The sequence below is a fragment of the Drosophila biarmipes genome, chromosome 3R (genome assembly GCF_025231255.1).
Source record: "Drosophila biarmipes strain raj3 chromosome 3R, RU_DBia_V1.1, whole genome shotgun sequence".
In the NCBI taxonomy this organism is placed as follows: domain Eukaryota; kingdom Metazoa; phylum Arthropoda; class Insecta; order Diptera; family Drosophilidae; genus Drosophila; species Drosophila biarmipes.
Genome location: NC_066616.1, coordinates 3,078,910 through 3,094,060, shown reverse-complemented (window position 1 = coordinate 3,094,060; position 15,151 = coordinate 3,078,910). Strand labels below are relative to the sequence as shown.

General features: G+C 42.3%; 4 protein-coding genes across 5 annotated transcripts; 1 reads left to right on the top strand and 3 right to left on the bottom strand.

Moving 5' to 3' along the window:
* Positions 1-77: 77 nt before the first annotated feature.
* LOC108024982 (uncharacterized) lies at positions 78-4,337 on the top strand. 2 transcript variants are annotated; one of them, XM_044092713.2, is made up of 3 exons: positions 78-370; positions 437-705; positions 3,764-4,337. In XM_044092713.2, the coding sequence occupies exons 2-3, from the start codon at positions 449-451 to the stop codon at positions 3,813-3,815; spliced, it is 309 nt and encodes a 102-aa protein (XP_043948648.1). In that variant the 5' UTR covers positions 78-370; positions 437-448; the 3' UTR covers positions 3,816-4,337. The 2 variants fall into 2 exon arrangements, with proteins under 2 accessions (XP_043948648.1, XP_016950719.1); XM_017095230.3 differs by having other exon boundaries at positions 92-370; positions 437-649.
* On the bottom strand, positions 3,977-5,753 carry LOC108024981 (E3 ubiquitin-protein ligase TM129). The gene is made up of 2 exons (XM_017095229.3): positions 5,012-5,753; positions 3,977-4,958 (listed from the first exon to the last, which is right to left on the bottom strand). The coding sequence occupies exons 1-2, from the start codon at positions 5,642-5,644 to the stop codon at positions 4,371-4,373; spliced, it is 1,221 nt and encodes a 406-aa protein (XP_016950718.1). The 5' UTR covers positions 5,645-5,753; the 3' UTR covers positions 3,977-4,370.
* Positions 5,754-6,149: 396 nt separating this feature from the next.
* Positions 6,150-8,365, bottom strand: LOC108024989 (protein Tube). Its single transcript, XM_017095244.3, has 2 exons — positions 7,703-8,365; positions 6,150-7,649 (listed from the first exon to the last, which is right to left on the bottom strand). Exons 1-2 carry the CDS (start codon positions 8,151-8,153, stop codon positions 6,742-6,744), a joined length of 1,359 nt encoding a protein of 452 aa, XP_016950733.1. The 5' UTR covers positions 8,154-8,365; the 3' UTR covers positions 6,150-6,741.
* Positions 8,366-9,547: 1,182 nt separating this feature from the next.
* Positions 9,548-15,104, bottom strand: LOC108024974 (contactin). Its single transcript, XM_017095217.3, has 8 exons — positions 14,886-15,104; positions 13,643-14,575; positions 11,904-13,589; positions 11,495-11,661; positions 10,557-11,429; positions 10,329-10,497; positions 10,126-10,259; positions 9,548-10,069 (listed from the first exon to the last, which is right to left on the bottom strand). The coding sequence occupies exons 2-8, from the start codon at positions 14,496-14,498 to the stop codon at positions 9,776-9,778; spliced, it is 4,179 nt and encodes a 1,392-aa protein (XP_016950706.1). The 5' UTR covers positions 14,499-14,575; positions 14,886-15,104; the 3' UTR covers positions 9,548-9,775.
* Between the last annotated feature and the right edge of the window lie 47 nt (positions 15,105-15,151).

Below are 15,151 nucleotides of genomic sequence, written 5' to 3'. Positions count from 1 at the left end.
ATTATCTTATAGTCAGAGCACTCGACTATAGCGCTCTCCTTGTTTCCCCTACATGACATCGGATAGTTTTAACGAACGAAAAAGTCAAGGTCCACATCAAAAATTTAAGTTTGGTTACTTTTCTGTCACTCTATGCCACTGTGCGCCGCAAGCGCCGGCATTGAGTGGGTTTCAATTTGATTGGTTAGTATAAGCAGCGCCGGGAACCTGGCAGCAGTCGCACCTCAAACGCTCCGCGGGAACTGCGAGTGCCGGTTTGAATCCGCACCTCGGACTGTGATCGCCACGAACGCAATCACAACAAAGACACCTAAGTCAGTTGGAGTGCGAACACGGCTATCTTGTGTTAGGCGTTATCAACGGCAATATCGTAAGCACCAGCCACAGCAGGTGAAAATAACAGAGGCCGCAGTCGAACTCAATTGATTTGCCACAGCACCCTGCCGCTATGACAGCCGCCCACGAGCCGACGATCCACTATCTGGACAGTGTTCTTAGCGAGGAGGAGAAGCGGTGCGATTACGATCACCAATGGCGCAATATCTCAATCTCCCGCTCTGGGCGCTTCCGTTCGAAATGCAAGCGGCGGGACACGGTCGACGGCAAGCTCTTCGACGCAGGATCAGGATCTGCGAGGGACAACGAAAAGGTGCGGTATCGGGGCCATTTTAATAAGCCTTATTGCCAATGGTTCGATTTCTGTGCGTAAGTAAAACACACAATATAAATATTAGCGACTGTTAATATGCACCTAAGGGCTGGTTAATGCGCTGGTCGTACCAAAAAAGGATGACAAAAAATTAACGAATGCGCCGCCTGCATTTTAAGCCTATGCCCACTGTAAGCCCACGCATTTTGTGGATCTTTAGCCCAGTTTTCAATTCCATTCTTGATTTGTCAATATCATTCGGCTAAGAAAGTTAGGGTTAATGTCGGACCATTACTTAATGTGTTAATTAGGTACCTTAAAAACGGATAGATGAGAGTCCAGACACTCCCTTGTTCTAATATATTTTATTTAAAAAAACCTTAAAGAACTTTAAAAATTAAAATTAAATCTTTCTAAAAACTATGTAAATTCGGACCGTTTTTTTGTTAGTACTTAAAAAATTTCTCGATTACAAAACATATCAATTTTTATGCGCGTTACTCGTAGAGTAAGACGGTATACTGGGTTCGTCAAAAAGTATGTAACAGGTAAAAGAAAGCGTTTCGACCCCACAAAGTATATATATTCATGATCACTAGTTTTTGAGTTGATTTCAGGCGGAGAGTTTAAAAATAATTTTTTGTGTACTTTGCCCTTGCAAGAAAAATTGTTCAAAGATTTATATATAAGGACTACTCAACTGAGGATAAGATTAGATTGTGAACGAAATTTTTAGCCTTTTGCGTTTAAAAAGATTTCTGTGAAATGCATTGTTAAATTAGAACTGTAGCAAAAAATCCTCTATAAATTAGAAAAAGGCCGACATTTAATTTTGAAATAGATGTGCAACTTTAACATGTAAACCCCTTTTTATTTGGTTTCTTTTAAATGCGGGGGCGCATTGAATCTCTTTTGAACTTGTATTAATGCTTAAGTACATTTCCACAAATTTTCCTGATTTTCAGAATTTAGTTAGGAATTCTTCCTTAGACCAAAAAGACTTATCCGGCTTAAATAAAACTAATTGAAGGTTAAGCACAAATAAAATAAATCCAGGTCCCTTAAGCAATCAGGGAACGCTTATGACATAATAGCGCATATATGCGTTATTTTATTAACGAACTTCAAAATATAATTCCAGAACATATATATTGGCGTTAGCGACAAGCACCATTTTTATCGGCCAAACTTAGTTTTTAGAACTTTTAAAATTATGGTACGATATGTAATATTCTAGGAACTTCCATACACACAAATAAGAACTAAACTAACGTATTGATTTTTAAAACGAATTTTTTGGTCTCAGAAGTTTTTGTTTTTAAAATCAATCAAATACTTTGAAAAAAATCATAGAATTAAAGTTTATAATGTGGAATTGTTTATAACAATTTAAATGATGATTAACTTGAAATGGATAAAAATTGGCAATAAGTTTTTGTTGGCCTTTATAATGTCACCATTTAATTTTGCCAAATAAATAAATGGCTACTTGTTATATTGTAAGTACAACTCGGCAAACTTCAAAAATGTCGAAGTTTTTAACAATGTTGATAATTGTAAAAAATGTGTGATGGTGTAAAAACAAAAAAAAAAAAAAAAAAATAACAAAAAGGTGGGACATGTACCACTTCAAAGTTAACGTCTAAAAGAAGCAAGCAAGCCATATTTTAACCATGGATAGATATTGGGTAAAGTGACTTAAATTTCATTTATTATATCTTTGTTAGGCCTGTAGTAGATTTACGCCTTAAATTTAAATTGACTGATTACATTTTATCTGCATTATAATAAAACACAACAAAATATATTTTTAATTTGTATCTTTTCCGTGATTTTACCGTGATGAATGCTGAATTGCGGTGCCCAAGATTATCTACAATCCTGTTATCAGTGTATTGACAGATATGACTAGTTCGACTCTGCTAACAATCCTATTATGATTTCAAAATGTTTTTTTTTATACATTATTATTTAATGCTAATGCTAATTCTTTCTTCAGTCGGGTGCTACACTCACACATAATTTCAACAAATCATAAACAACGATTTTTTTGAGTCATTATATCTTTGAAGAGGGTAGCTCAACAAGAGTTATCGAAGAAAAAGAATTATATCTTTGGTGTTTTTGTACCCTTGCAGAGGGTATAATGATTTCAGTCAGAAGTTTGCAACGCAGTGAAGGAGACGTTTCCGACCGTATAAAGTATATATATTCTTGATCAGCGTCACTAGACCAGATCAGTGTCTGTCCGTCCGTTTCTACGCAAACTAGTCTCTTTAAAGCTATCGGGCTAAAACTTTCCCAAAAGTCTTCTTTCTGGTGCAGGTAGTATATAAGTCAGAAGCAGCAGGATCGGACAACTATATCTTATAGCTCCCATTGGAACTATCAGGGAAAAAATAAAAAAAAATATATCTTCGGTGTTTTTTAACATATAACCTTCTAAGCTAAGAAATAACATTTTTTAATTAGTCCTAAATTTCGAATGAAATTTTATCAAAATCGCACGACTATATCATATAACGATCGGAAAATTAGTGGTAAAATAACATGAAACAAATTATAGCTTTTGTGCTTTTTGACATATATCCTACTACGCTTGGAAATAACATTTTTTAATTGCTTTAGAATTTCGAATTAAATTTTATCAAAATCGGACGACTGTATCATAAAGCTGTCATAGGAACAAAAAATTGTTATAGCTTTTTGACATATTATCTTATAATATTGGGAATATCATTTTTTATATTTTTAAGAATTTCGAATTCAATTTAATTAAAATCGCACTACTCTAACATATAGATGTAAAAAAAAATGGTCTAAAAAATTTTTTTTTATTTAATATTAATGAAGTCAGCTACAATCCTTAAAAATTTCACATGGTGTTACTTAAGTTGATTTTTTTCTTATAACTGCAAGGGTATACAAACTTCGGCTTGCCGAAGAAAACTTCTTTTCTTGTTTTTAATGTACTTAATTATAAATATAATATAATTAGTCCATAATAAGTAATTGGTTAACTGAGTAACGGGTAACAACTAAAGCGTTCCATCTTGTTATAAATCTAAAATTTCTAGTGACAGGCTCTGACTATAATAAAATCTTTTATTTTAGGCCTCATATCGCAGTCCGTCGAACGGATATTCAAAGCCTGCTGCCCCCGTAACGACAGGACCGACCACAAAGACAGGTTCCCAAGCGAGAAGTCAACTTGACCAAGTGCAGAGCTATAAAAGTTTTTACGAGACGAATTTATAGATAAAGTCACTGTCAAGTCTACGGCTATATTTACTGGGTATTTCCTTTATAATGAACACATGTATCATGTATATAATTTAGCATGACGCTTTATTTTATCAGATTAAAAAGATAAGGAAAAGAAAGAAAAGGGGAACGACATAGGTCTTATTGCTATACGAGTGGGCTATGCAGCTCAGGGAAGACAAGATACACTTCTCGTAGCTTAATTTATTTTATCTTGGTTAGGTGTTTACTTTCACTTTCTCATTCTTTTTGCTTAGGTAAGTCATACTTAAGCAAAGTTATTACATACCGCATTCTAGCTTGCTTATATTGGTAAAGTATTAAAACGTGATAATTGCACTAATTAATATGCATATTTTTAAGGTTATTGTAAAGTTAATTATTGTATTTAAATCAAACCAATAAAGAATCATGTTCGATTAAAGAGTCGTTTAATTGTAAATTTAACAGTCGAGAATCACGTATCAGCCGCATCCTCGGGCCTGTAATACTGAGTGTCTCTCGTATCGGCTGTGGGCCTGATATAACTGACATCGAGCACACAGAACTTGGCCCGGCACATGGGGCAGGTGCACTTCTGCTCTAGCCACACCTCTCGGTCTACATCAGTTTGGCGAGCGGCAAACCACCGCGCCAGGCATTCCACGCACCACATGGGGCGGCAATAGCAGTTGGAGCAGCATGCACTTTCTGCAAGGGGAGCACCGTCCCGATCCAAGTTCGCGCATTGTTTTTGAATCTTGGTGTTTGGTTCGTTAAGCATACAGGCGAAACACTTATCCGTTGTGGCGTCTGCCGGAAATATGGGATTCAGAGCAACTTGCGCTTTGAACACGTCAACAAAGCGATCGATCACATTTCGGTGGAACTGAATGTTGGAGGGAATGGCTATGGGTCGCCGGACACGATCCTCTAGGTTCCTAAACTCTAGGGCATTAATTCGTATGTGGAAGTCGCTTACACCCTGTCTCATCGGACGCACAATTATGCTTATCATCTGCAGAGTGTCATTCTGGTCGTTATGGGGAATATTGTAGGTCTCCGCCTGCAATAGAAGATATTTATGCGAAACTTATTGAGGAATCGCCCTTAACTGACCTTAGCTACGCTGAGCGACGTATTGCTCTGATGGGCAAAGTGGACATTGTACATGGTGGTTTTAATTATCCAGTTTTGGGTGGCAATCACAGCACTTATAGAATTTAGTTTTTTTTTGTAAACTTCCGGTCGCCGGAACTCGATGCCTATGTCGCTTGCAACGGCACTGTAGCTGCCCGGAGAGTTGGAGTACTTGGAGAGGGCCTTGCTAATCGGGTGCCGGCGCCAGTTTTGCTGATGCCAGTTAAAAATGAGAGCGGGCACGGCCAGAACGGCCAGTACACTGAACCGCTGGGCAGTCTTCCATGTAAGCGTTTTGAAGGCCACCGCCTCCTGAGGCATAGGAAAATCTGGATCGAGATCAGAGTCTTCCAGGGGCTCCTGCGTGGCGAAAACGGAGAACTTCAGTCTGTGGATGAGAAAGTAGGAGAACGGCAGGCAGGAGTGCACGAAGAGGTTTAGCGATGTACGTCGCAGGTGGTAGCCCACAAAGTCTAGATACTCCTCGCCAAGAAGCGGAGCGAACAACTGCTCAATGGTGAGCCCCAGGCGCTGAAACTCCTCGGGGGGGTAGATAATGACCATGCACAGCAGAAAGTAGAAGAGATTAAATAACAGTTCCGACTCGTCCATGCTGCGAATAATTTTGGGTTTTTGGTTTGACTAACAAACTGACAAAGGTGTCCAATAAAAGATTTCCGCGTTTGTTGTTATTGAGCTACACAGACCATCGATTGTATTAAGAATCTTATCGATAGTATAGTGCACTCGCAGGCATCGATAAGTCGGAACTACAGCTGTCGAATGGTTGCTTGTCAAATTTCAAAATATTTTTGTAAATAAAAAAATATTTTCCTAAGTCCTCTTTTTAAAACAGAACGATATGCGACGTATTTTAAAGTGCATACGCGGTTGGGTTCCTGTTTTAACGTCAGAAAGATTTACACGTTTTCAAATTTCCAGTCTTGTTCCAAGAACTCCACGGACTCGACTTTCCCTCTGTTGTCACTTGGCAACTTCCAAATCAGATCATTCATTAAAAAGTATTGAATTGGTTTAAGTAGAAACAGTCGCTCTTCCTCTTAGCCTTGTCAAAAATACAATACCCCGATGACAATTGAAATAAAAATGTACATAGTTTAGGGTTGTACCTCCAATTAAACGGAGCTAAAAAAGAAATATGTATATATTGTCAACAAAGCCAGCTTTATGCAACAGGTTCTTCAAATCGTCGTCGAGCGATGTTAGAGATATTGTCGTCGGCAGTCCATATAAATAAAGGTGTTCGACCTTTAGTGTATCGGTCGATGTATCACAGATTTCCAAATATGCAGCTATTTAGTTGTTAAGACCAGGGGCTCAACCCATAAATAACGCATCTATGAAAACCATTTATTGTTAGTGACTGTTTTATACCAGAAAATTAAAGAGTATTTTTTAAGTTATACACAATGTTGTAGAACTTGTTGTTTGGTTACATTTATAAAGTTTTCTCGAAACGGAAACATGTGATATTGCAGCATTTGTCATGGACTGTGTACTTATGACATGTACTTATAAAACAACAGTAATTGGAAAAAGCATGCCCTTAATCTTATATTCTTGTAGGACCTTGCGTTAACTTAGGCCCACACCTAATGCCGATACCGACAAACAAAGAAGTACATGTAGGTGGGAAACGGAATGTTTCGGTCATGGAAATTAATCTCCGTGACGGGAGTAGATCTTATCTACTGTTGCAGTTCAGTTAGGTTCGGAAGATTGCAGGCGTAATCGTCATTTGAAGTCGAGCTGGAGTCGTTGGTCAGTTCGAAGCTATTTTCACCGCTGGTACCAGTGACAGTTGTCAGGCTGGAGTCATTGTTGGAGTTATGCTGCTCCGAGTTGCTTAGGTTGGGCAGGGAGGCATCCGCGAATTCTCCATCTCCTTCTCCATCATCATCATTGCTTAAACTGCTTGTGGTGCTGCTGCTGTCTGGGCACGAGGTCTCCGCATTGTCATTTGTAATATTTAAAGCGCTTATCATTGGTAAATTGTTTGAATTCGCTGGCGGCGTTGTAGATTTAACAGCTCTCTCTGGACCAAGAGTTTGGCGAGGACTTACTTCTGCAGAATTGTCAATTAACAGCGTGATTCGAGGTATGTTTGCCGGTAACGTAGAGCTATTTGGGTTCCGTGGATTATCCAACAATGTTGTGGTTGAGTCTCCAGAGCTAGCCATGAGTATGGACAGATTGGGGATATTTTGCGGCCGCGGATGTATCACCGATTCCTGTATTTGTTCGCTGGGATTGAGAATTGTCAGATTGGGTAAATTAGGATTGGTCACCGACGAGCATCTGGTACTAGTACGAGCAGCGGAACAGTGAATGGCATTGGCTCTTGGAGGGCGTCGAGGTGGGGCTACAGGTGGGGTCTCCCCTAAAGGCTGCGGCACACATTTGTCCCGAGCCACTATGTTTTTTTCGAAGATGTCCAGGTTTAGGCCAACACTGCCCTGATCATCCCCCTGAAGTGCGGTAGTAATGGGTTGGTAGCTGGGACTTAGGCCGTCGTTGTCCACGTCCATGTCCTCATCCAACAGCTCCAGGCTTATGAGAGCTCCTGGCCCGTCCACTGGGCGCGCCGGTTTGGATTCTAAAGTAACCAAAAATACAGTTTTTGTTTGAGGAAGATAATATCTGACTTACCATTTAGAAAGTCCTCTGCCACAAAGTCCGCAGCGCTGAAGAGCTCAGCCTGCACCAACAGTTGGAGCAGCACCCCGACTGTGGGACGTTCGTTTAGCTTGCCCGATGTCTTCCACTCGTCGATCATCATCTGAGACTTGCTCTGGTCCGACAGTCGGTTCGCGGCCTCATCAATTTGGAACACGTCCTGCGACGTGTACTTATGTCCTTTTTTAATGACCGCCGCAAAGTTCAGACATCCGGCGGCGCTGCAAGCCTGCACATCCATGCTTTTGGGTATAATTGACATAAGCTTGCGCCAGCAAGCGTTTTCATCCAGAATTTTGGCTAGCCGGTAGATGTCTTTGTCCTCAACGCGTCGCAACTCTGTGGTGCGAGAGTACTTCGAAGCACTGCTCCCGTTCACCTGCACGCCCATTTCGCAGCCATTCCAGCCGTTCGCCCTGGCCATGGTGCTTACCAGATATCAGTTCTATTTGTGGGATTTGTCTGTCTTGGGTGGGTCGAGAGTTCAAGTTCCCAGATGTGCGCTATAAAAACATGTTTGCATCTAGTCTAGGCTTTTACTGATACCGCAGTCTGCAGTATGACCTTGTTGGGCCCTCAAATTAACTTTATTTTTCAGATACTATTTGGGATGTTTCTGAGACTGTATTTATAGCCCAACTCCACTAAACACAGCCATAAAAAAAATGTGAGCTTCTTTATAAATTACCTATTCCCACCAAAATCTATTTACCATACGACATCCCTTTAACGGATGGTTGCAGTTCTGAAAAATACCGATTAATACCCTCTTCCCACAGAAAAACTTTTATGAAATATATATCTATAGCGTCTTCCCACTGAGACTCACCATGTGCAATCCGTTGTAAGGATGGTCCTTGAGGTTTAGGCGCTCCGAAAACTTCCCAGTTAGTTCTCCATCCAAATGGCGACGTAGCACGGTCTTACTGTCAAGCTGCGGATGCTGGCTGCCTTTCTGTGGAATCAGCGGTATAAATCCGTTCTCATCCCGGCTCCAACTACCCCAAGACCCATGTTGGCCTATTGGGAATCGGAACTGCACTGCAGATGGCAAGGAGAAGATGACAAAGCAACCTTCACACTAGATGGAAGCTTAAAGGTCTGTGCACACTGGGGCGGTGCGGCGCATGGCGGCACGATGCTGGGCTGCGAGATGCCGCTTGCGGAATGCATACTCAAGCGAAGTCGTCAGGTTGAATGTTCCCTAATCGATAAATTACATGCAAACTACGCGCTAAGAACAACGTGGAGCCGCGCCGCGCCGCACCGCCCCAGTGTGCGCAGACCTTAAGAGCTCGAACCGTCAGACTTGGCATGCAGATTCCTGGGCTTCCTAAGCATCGCAAAATCTACAAATTCTTGCAAAATAATGGAATTTTAATGATCAATAAACTCTAAAGTTTAGAAACATGTTTGTATTCGCGTTTTCAAAAAGTAGAACCTAATTAATATATTACGACAAAAAAAATGCAGAGCCGTAACACAACAAATAAGGTAAATGCAAGGAAGTTAAAAATAGACCATAAATTTGGCTTTTCCGGTTGCCCCAGCTAAAATCTCAAAAGTTTAAGTTTTTACTTTCAGTGCAGTTTTTTTCTAAAATTAAAGAAAGTCACAATACCTCAAGGTCGGTGTGCCATCGTTATAATCGGATCATCACTGCAAATTTTCAATACGCCTAGCTCCTGGTGCGGTTAGACACTAAGTGTACAGGCGTCTACAGTGATATATATTTTTGACCAGGATCACTAGCTAAATTGAATTGGCCAAGCCCGTCTGACCACTCATGGTAGAGTGTGAAAAATCATATTAGTGACATACACTTTTGGAAAGATACAAATTTATTTTTTTCAAAAAGTCTTTAAAATGGACGGTATGGTTTTAATACAAAATAATGAGTTTTAATACAAAATAATGAGTTTACAAAGCAGCACGAATGGAATGTTTTTGTTTTTTATAGCTGTACTACTTACTCTCATATAAGGTCACTTCTTAGTATAGTTTCTTTCTTACTTCCTAAGGTACATATTCTGGTTTGTGCTGCATTCAGTGGCTTGTGTAGAAAAAGGTGGATATAAGTAGTAATGTGCTTAAAATAAGTGCAGTGTTGACGTTATGGCCTTGTCGGCTGTTTGCCGCATTTCGTGTCGTCTTTCCCATTTGGAAGCGTAGAGTGGGACTAGACATACGACCATCTCCTCCATTGCTGTACGCAAGGACTCGCATGTTGTAGCTCTTTCCGGGCGTAAGGGTGTTGATGTAGGCCTCAAGTTTCTGTCCAATTGGCACTATGGTATTATTGGCTGTAATCATGTTCTGGTCCGTTTCCCAAATGCGAACCTATAAAATTGATATGTCAATAATAAGTTTCTTGGCCGGTAGGCCTGTCAGCGAACCTTGTAACCCTCGACTGGTTCTTCGTCCTGTGAAGGGGAAACGTAGCGCCATACAACTCGCACAGTGGACGGATTTATTCCATATACATGAACTGAAGACGGTGGCTTTTGTGGGGCCTTTCGATATGTTCGTTCTAGAAATCGTTTAATAAAAAATATGTTATTTAATCCTTTATATTGTTTCTCGTATCGTCTTCACTCACCTTCAAAGCGTTCGCTTTCGGGTCCCTCTCCTGCAGCATTGTACGCCATTACCTTTACAAAATAGTAGGTGTCTGGTTGCAGCCCAACGATCAGGGCCCAATTTCTTGTGGTACGTGACAAGTAGTAAACTGAATCTTCTTCCTGGTGCGTAGTTTTCCAGTACTTAAGCTAAACCGAAACCGAAACAGTTTAAAACAATTTAAAAATACTTCAACTAGCAGCCTTACCCTATGGCCGATAAGTTTGCCTCGTATGTTCTCACGAGACATATCAATAGGTTGCCATGTGACATTAAAACATGTTGAATTAAAGGCAAGCGCGAAGGGCTTCTGGGGAGCCACCTGTGGCATGTCCTCGGCAGAGTGGATGACAGCAACTTCACTTTCCGGTCCCTTACCAATGCTGTTGATGGCCTGCACCTTGACCTCATACTGCGTATAGTAGTTGTTCAGCGGAATGTTAACGACAGCCACGCCCATGTTGTCCTGCTTCTTGATCTCGTCCGATGCCCATTCAATGGCTCCCTTAAGCTTCCAAAACACTTTGTAGTGTATACCGTGGCTATGCTGCTCCTGCGGCAACAACGGATCCCAGGTAATCGTAAGGTCGCCAATCTTTCCGCCCCCGCCACCCACGTTTCTCGGTGCTATATAAGGCTTGTCCTCATAAGTGCTGTATATTGGCGATGGGGCTGACGGCGTACCAATTCCCAAATCGTTTACGGCGGTCACACTAAACTCATAGGCCGACCATGGCGTAAGATTGACCACCTCAGCTTGCTGGCGCGATGTGTAACGATCCACCTCCCGCGCCTGGACATTGGTTGACACATTTACCCAGGTGCGATTCCAGTTGGTGCGGCCTAGGATATTGTAGTAGCGAATTGCGCGACCGTTGTTGGCCCCATCCACCCACTCAATAATGGCTTTCGTCTTACTGATCTGTATGACTTGAACGCCGCCTGGTGCGCCTGGTGCTCCTTCTATAGACACGCTAGTTTTACTGCTTATCTCGTTCACCGCCGACTTAACCACGCACTCGTAGTCGCCAGCATCTCGCATGGTGGTGTTATGGACTGTTAATCTGTTCCAGTCTACAATCTTTAATAAAGATATTGTGGTTGATACATGACCAGTTAAAATGAAATTGGAAAAAATCTGCTTACAATTCGTCCGGTGCCATCGTGGTTGTTTTTTAGGATCTCGCCGTTGTGCTTCCAAACATAAGCTATGTCCAGCAGCTCGTCAAAGGCAGCCTCGCAATGCAAGAAGATTAAGTCATGTTCCTTGGAAACAATGCGTGGCGGAGGAGTTTCAATAAAACGAATTTCCTCTGCAATCAATTGAATAGAATTCCTTAGTTAACAGAAAAGGTTAAAAATATATGTGTAAAACCCTTAGTCGAGTTCCTCGACATATTATATTATACTTGTTAGCTGTTTAATAAACTATCAGTAAAATTGCAAATAAAAATGGGGACGTTATTGACTGCCTGACATTGTACTTCTTAGAAAGAAAAATTAATCAAATCAAAATCCTTGGTTAAATTATTAAACTACATTAATAACATCTTACGCAAAACAATAACTCGGGCGTGGGACTCATCGGTGCCGGCTTGGTTTGTTGCAATGCATGTGTAAATGCCCTCGTCATCGCGGGATGTGGGTGCAATGGTCAGAGTGCCGCTGGGCAGGATGCGTCGGTGGCCTCCCGAGCCTAACAGTTGACCGTCCTTTTTCCATTGGAATTTGGGGCGTGGAGCAGCTTCCGGATTGCAGACGATTGTAGTATTGCCATTGTAAACAGCATAGATCTCAGATTCGAGCGGATGCTTTTTAAAAGACGGTTTCATAGACAGCACCCGAAGCTGCGCTGAAGAGAACGAAGTTTTCAGTTGATTTTGTGCTCCGCATTGGTACATAGCCTCGTCCTTATCCTTCTCTAGGAACTTAATAGTAAGCACATTGTCCTGGATAATGTATCGGTCACGATTAATGGTTGTGGGGTCGAGACGTTCGGCATTTTTGTACCAAGTGTAGTTTGCGTCCGGAATCGCAAACGCTTCGCATATAAATGTCACGTCGCTGTTATAGTCCTTAATCATATCTTTGAGAGGAATTGTAAACTGCGGACGCATTTGAATATTGATGTATATGCTTTTTATCAGTGTCTTGCGGGGATTAGTAATCGTGCATGAGTACTCGCCGTTGTCGTTCGTTGTCGCGTTTTGGATGATTAACACGCGTCCATAGTTGATGGTGTAAGCATTGCGTTGAAGAGGTAGGCCTTGTCGAGTCCAATTATACGATGGGATGGGATAACCAAAGGCCATGCACTCTAGCCGGATCTCGTCACCTGCTACTGGAGCTTCCGGAAAGACTTTGGGAAAAGTATTGGCGAATATTAGTGCCTGGTAGTTGCTGTTGGGAGTCACGCGAAGCGGGAAAAAAGGTCCGTTGCGTCCAGTGTCGGACACAAGAGTCTGAACAGTGCACGAGTAGTTTGCTCGGTCCACGGTTTCTATAAAGGAGAAATACAGAGCACCATCACGGGAGACGAATACACGCTGGTCCTCCTCCACAAAGTTGGGGAAATAGTCGCGTGCCCAGTAATATCGCACGTCGGGATAGTGCTGTGGAGGGTCGCAGAATATCGATTTCCCCCAGTTCATCTCGCTCGTCTCCGCAGATCGTTTTAGGTTAAACTCCATGATAAAACCGAAGTTTAAATGCGCGCTTTCGGAACGAATGCGTCCAAATTTGTTCTCTGCTACGCAATGATACGCTCCCTGGTCTAATGCTTGCTTAGGATCGTAGATAATTAAGTTGCCCCCAGAAATTGTATATCGATCCTGCGCCAGAGGATCGATTTTCTGGTATTCTAGAGTGTCATTTACATATACCTCGCGGTACCAGTAGTACGAAGGCGTTGGAAAACCTCCAGCCAAACAGCTAAGTGTCACATCGTTGATCAACCGATTCTTGTTCACATCGAAAGTCGTATCATTTGGCTGCTTTACAAAGTATGGACCGCGTGGAATGCGTTCTATGTCGTTAATATCCAGTCCATAGTGGTAAGGGCGCTTGTCATCTAACTTTATGTTGACATTGTCTGGACTGTAGAGTACTTTTGACTCGCAGATAAAGAGATTTAGCTCAATTTCGTACGCCGGCATAAACATCCATCGATCCCTCTTTTTCGAAAAAGCATAGACCACGCGATCGCGCACATATCCGTTGTCTCCGTACGGCTGGTTGGGACCTGCGGGCGACAAAAGGATTAGCAAAGTAAAATTGTAAGTGGTCAAAACGTGCCTATGAAGCCGCGCAAGTTGTTTTGATTCCGCTGATTAACACTTCCTGGTAGCGGGCTGTAGAACTGATTCGCATTGTTGATATTGCGGTTGCTCGGATCGTTTTGAACGAGGAAACGATTATCGTGCAGATCCTCGTTTTCCAAGGGAACCTGCTCGTCCATGGAGAACGAGTCCTCGATCTGCACCAGCTGGGTGTTGTCATCGTTTACCCAATTTAGGGGTCCTGTCTGTCGGGCAGAGATGAAGAATCGGTTTTGTCGTTGATTTTGCAGTATGAGGTTCTTGAGTATAAACGAGTGCTTCTCCAAGTTGTCCACGTTTATCAAATCCGCATTGTAGGCCTTGCAGATCTTCTTCGCTTCTGCCCAGTTGCGCTTTGGCGAACGGATAAAACGATAGCATGTCTGTCTAAACGAGACCCAGTGCTCCGGACAGAAGTTGTCCTCATCGCTGTAGGCATCGCGATAACTGACTCCCGCCGTGGCAATGCTGTTTCGGTTAAATGGGTCGTATTGTGGGCCGAGCGTGCCCATGTTATTTCCAGGACCGACAACGTTGCCGCCACCGGTTCCCACTCTGCCATCGTAGTACCCCTTGTAGGTGCCGGAGCTCTGGCCGTCGAACAGGGAATTGTCGAACTGGCCAGACTCCTGGCTCTGCTGCTGTCCAGTGTACAAGGGATTGTACCTCGGCGAGTAGTCCTTGTTGTAGGTGGGCTGATAGCTCTGTGGCTGCTGACCTGGCTGACCCGGATCCGTCTGGATCGTAGGCAGTTCTCCCAATATCTGGGGCGCGGCCAGTCCAACTAAATGGAGCGCTAGCAGGCCGCCCATGAGGCAGCTTTTTGGGAACATACTCGGATTTGTTTTGAATGGCGTGGACTCTCCTTTAGCAAACTAAAGGCACATTTTGCTGTGGTAGACGATGGTTTCTGAAAATAGAAATACATTTTTGTTTATTTTGCACACATTTACGCCAGTAAACAAATTTAAAGTACACAAATCAACAATCATAAAGTTCGAGTTGATAATCCGTTGCGTGTCAGCACATCTGTATGTGTGTGCGACTTAGGCGTGGTCGTAAGCCGCGATGAAAACATAACACGAGAAATAATGGGAAACTATGTGTGGATGCTTTGCAACGAAGGTGATATTCAGCCGTCAGTTCCCAAAGATGTTGGTCCAATATTAACGCCCAGCAGAAGCCAAATTGATTACTAATGCTTGCTTAGTTAGCCACACCTTAATTACGTCTCCTTGCCACAGAAATCAAACGTTTGAATTAACGCGAACTGAGGTGCTGTGGCTTTCCGAACTGGGTTTTACAGGTACACGCGCTTTCGTCCAGAAGTTATAAATTAGAAAAGCAAATTAAGCTACATATTAAACTATTGTTTAATTAAACAAAAACGAAACCAGCCCAGGCTGAGCCAAGTAATGTAAGGTATGACCAAGCCTCGATTGTGCGACGTTGCACTGGTGCGATATCGATTGTCGATTGCCGCTTG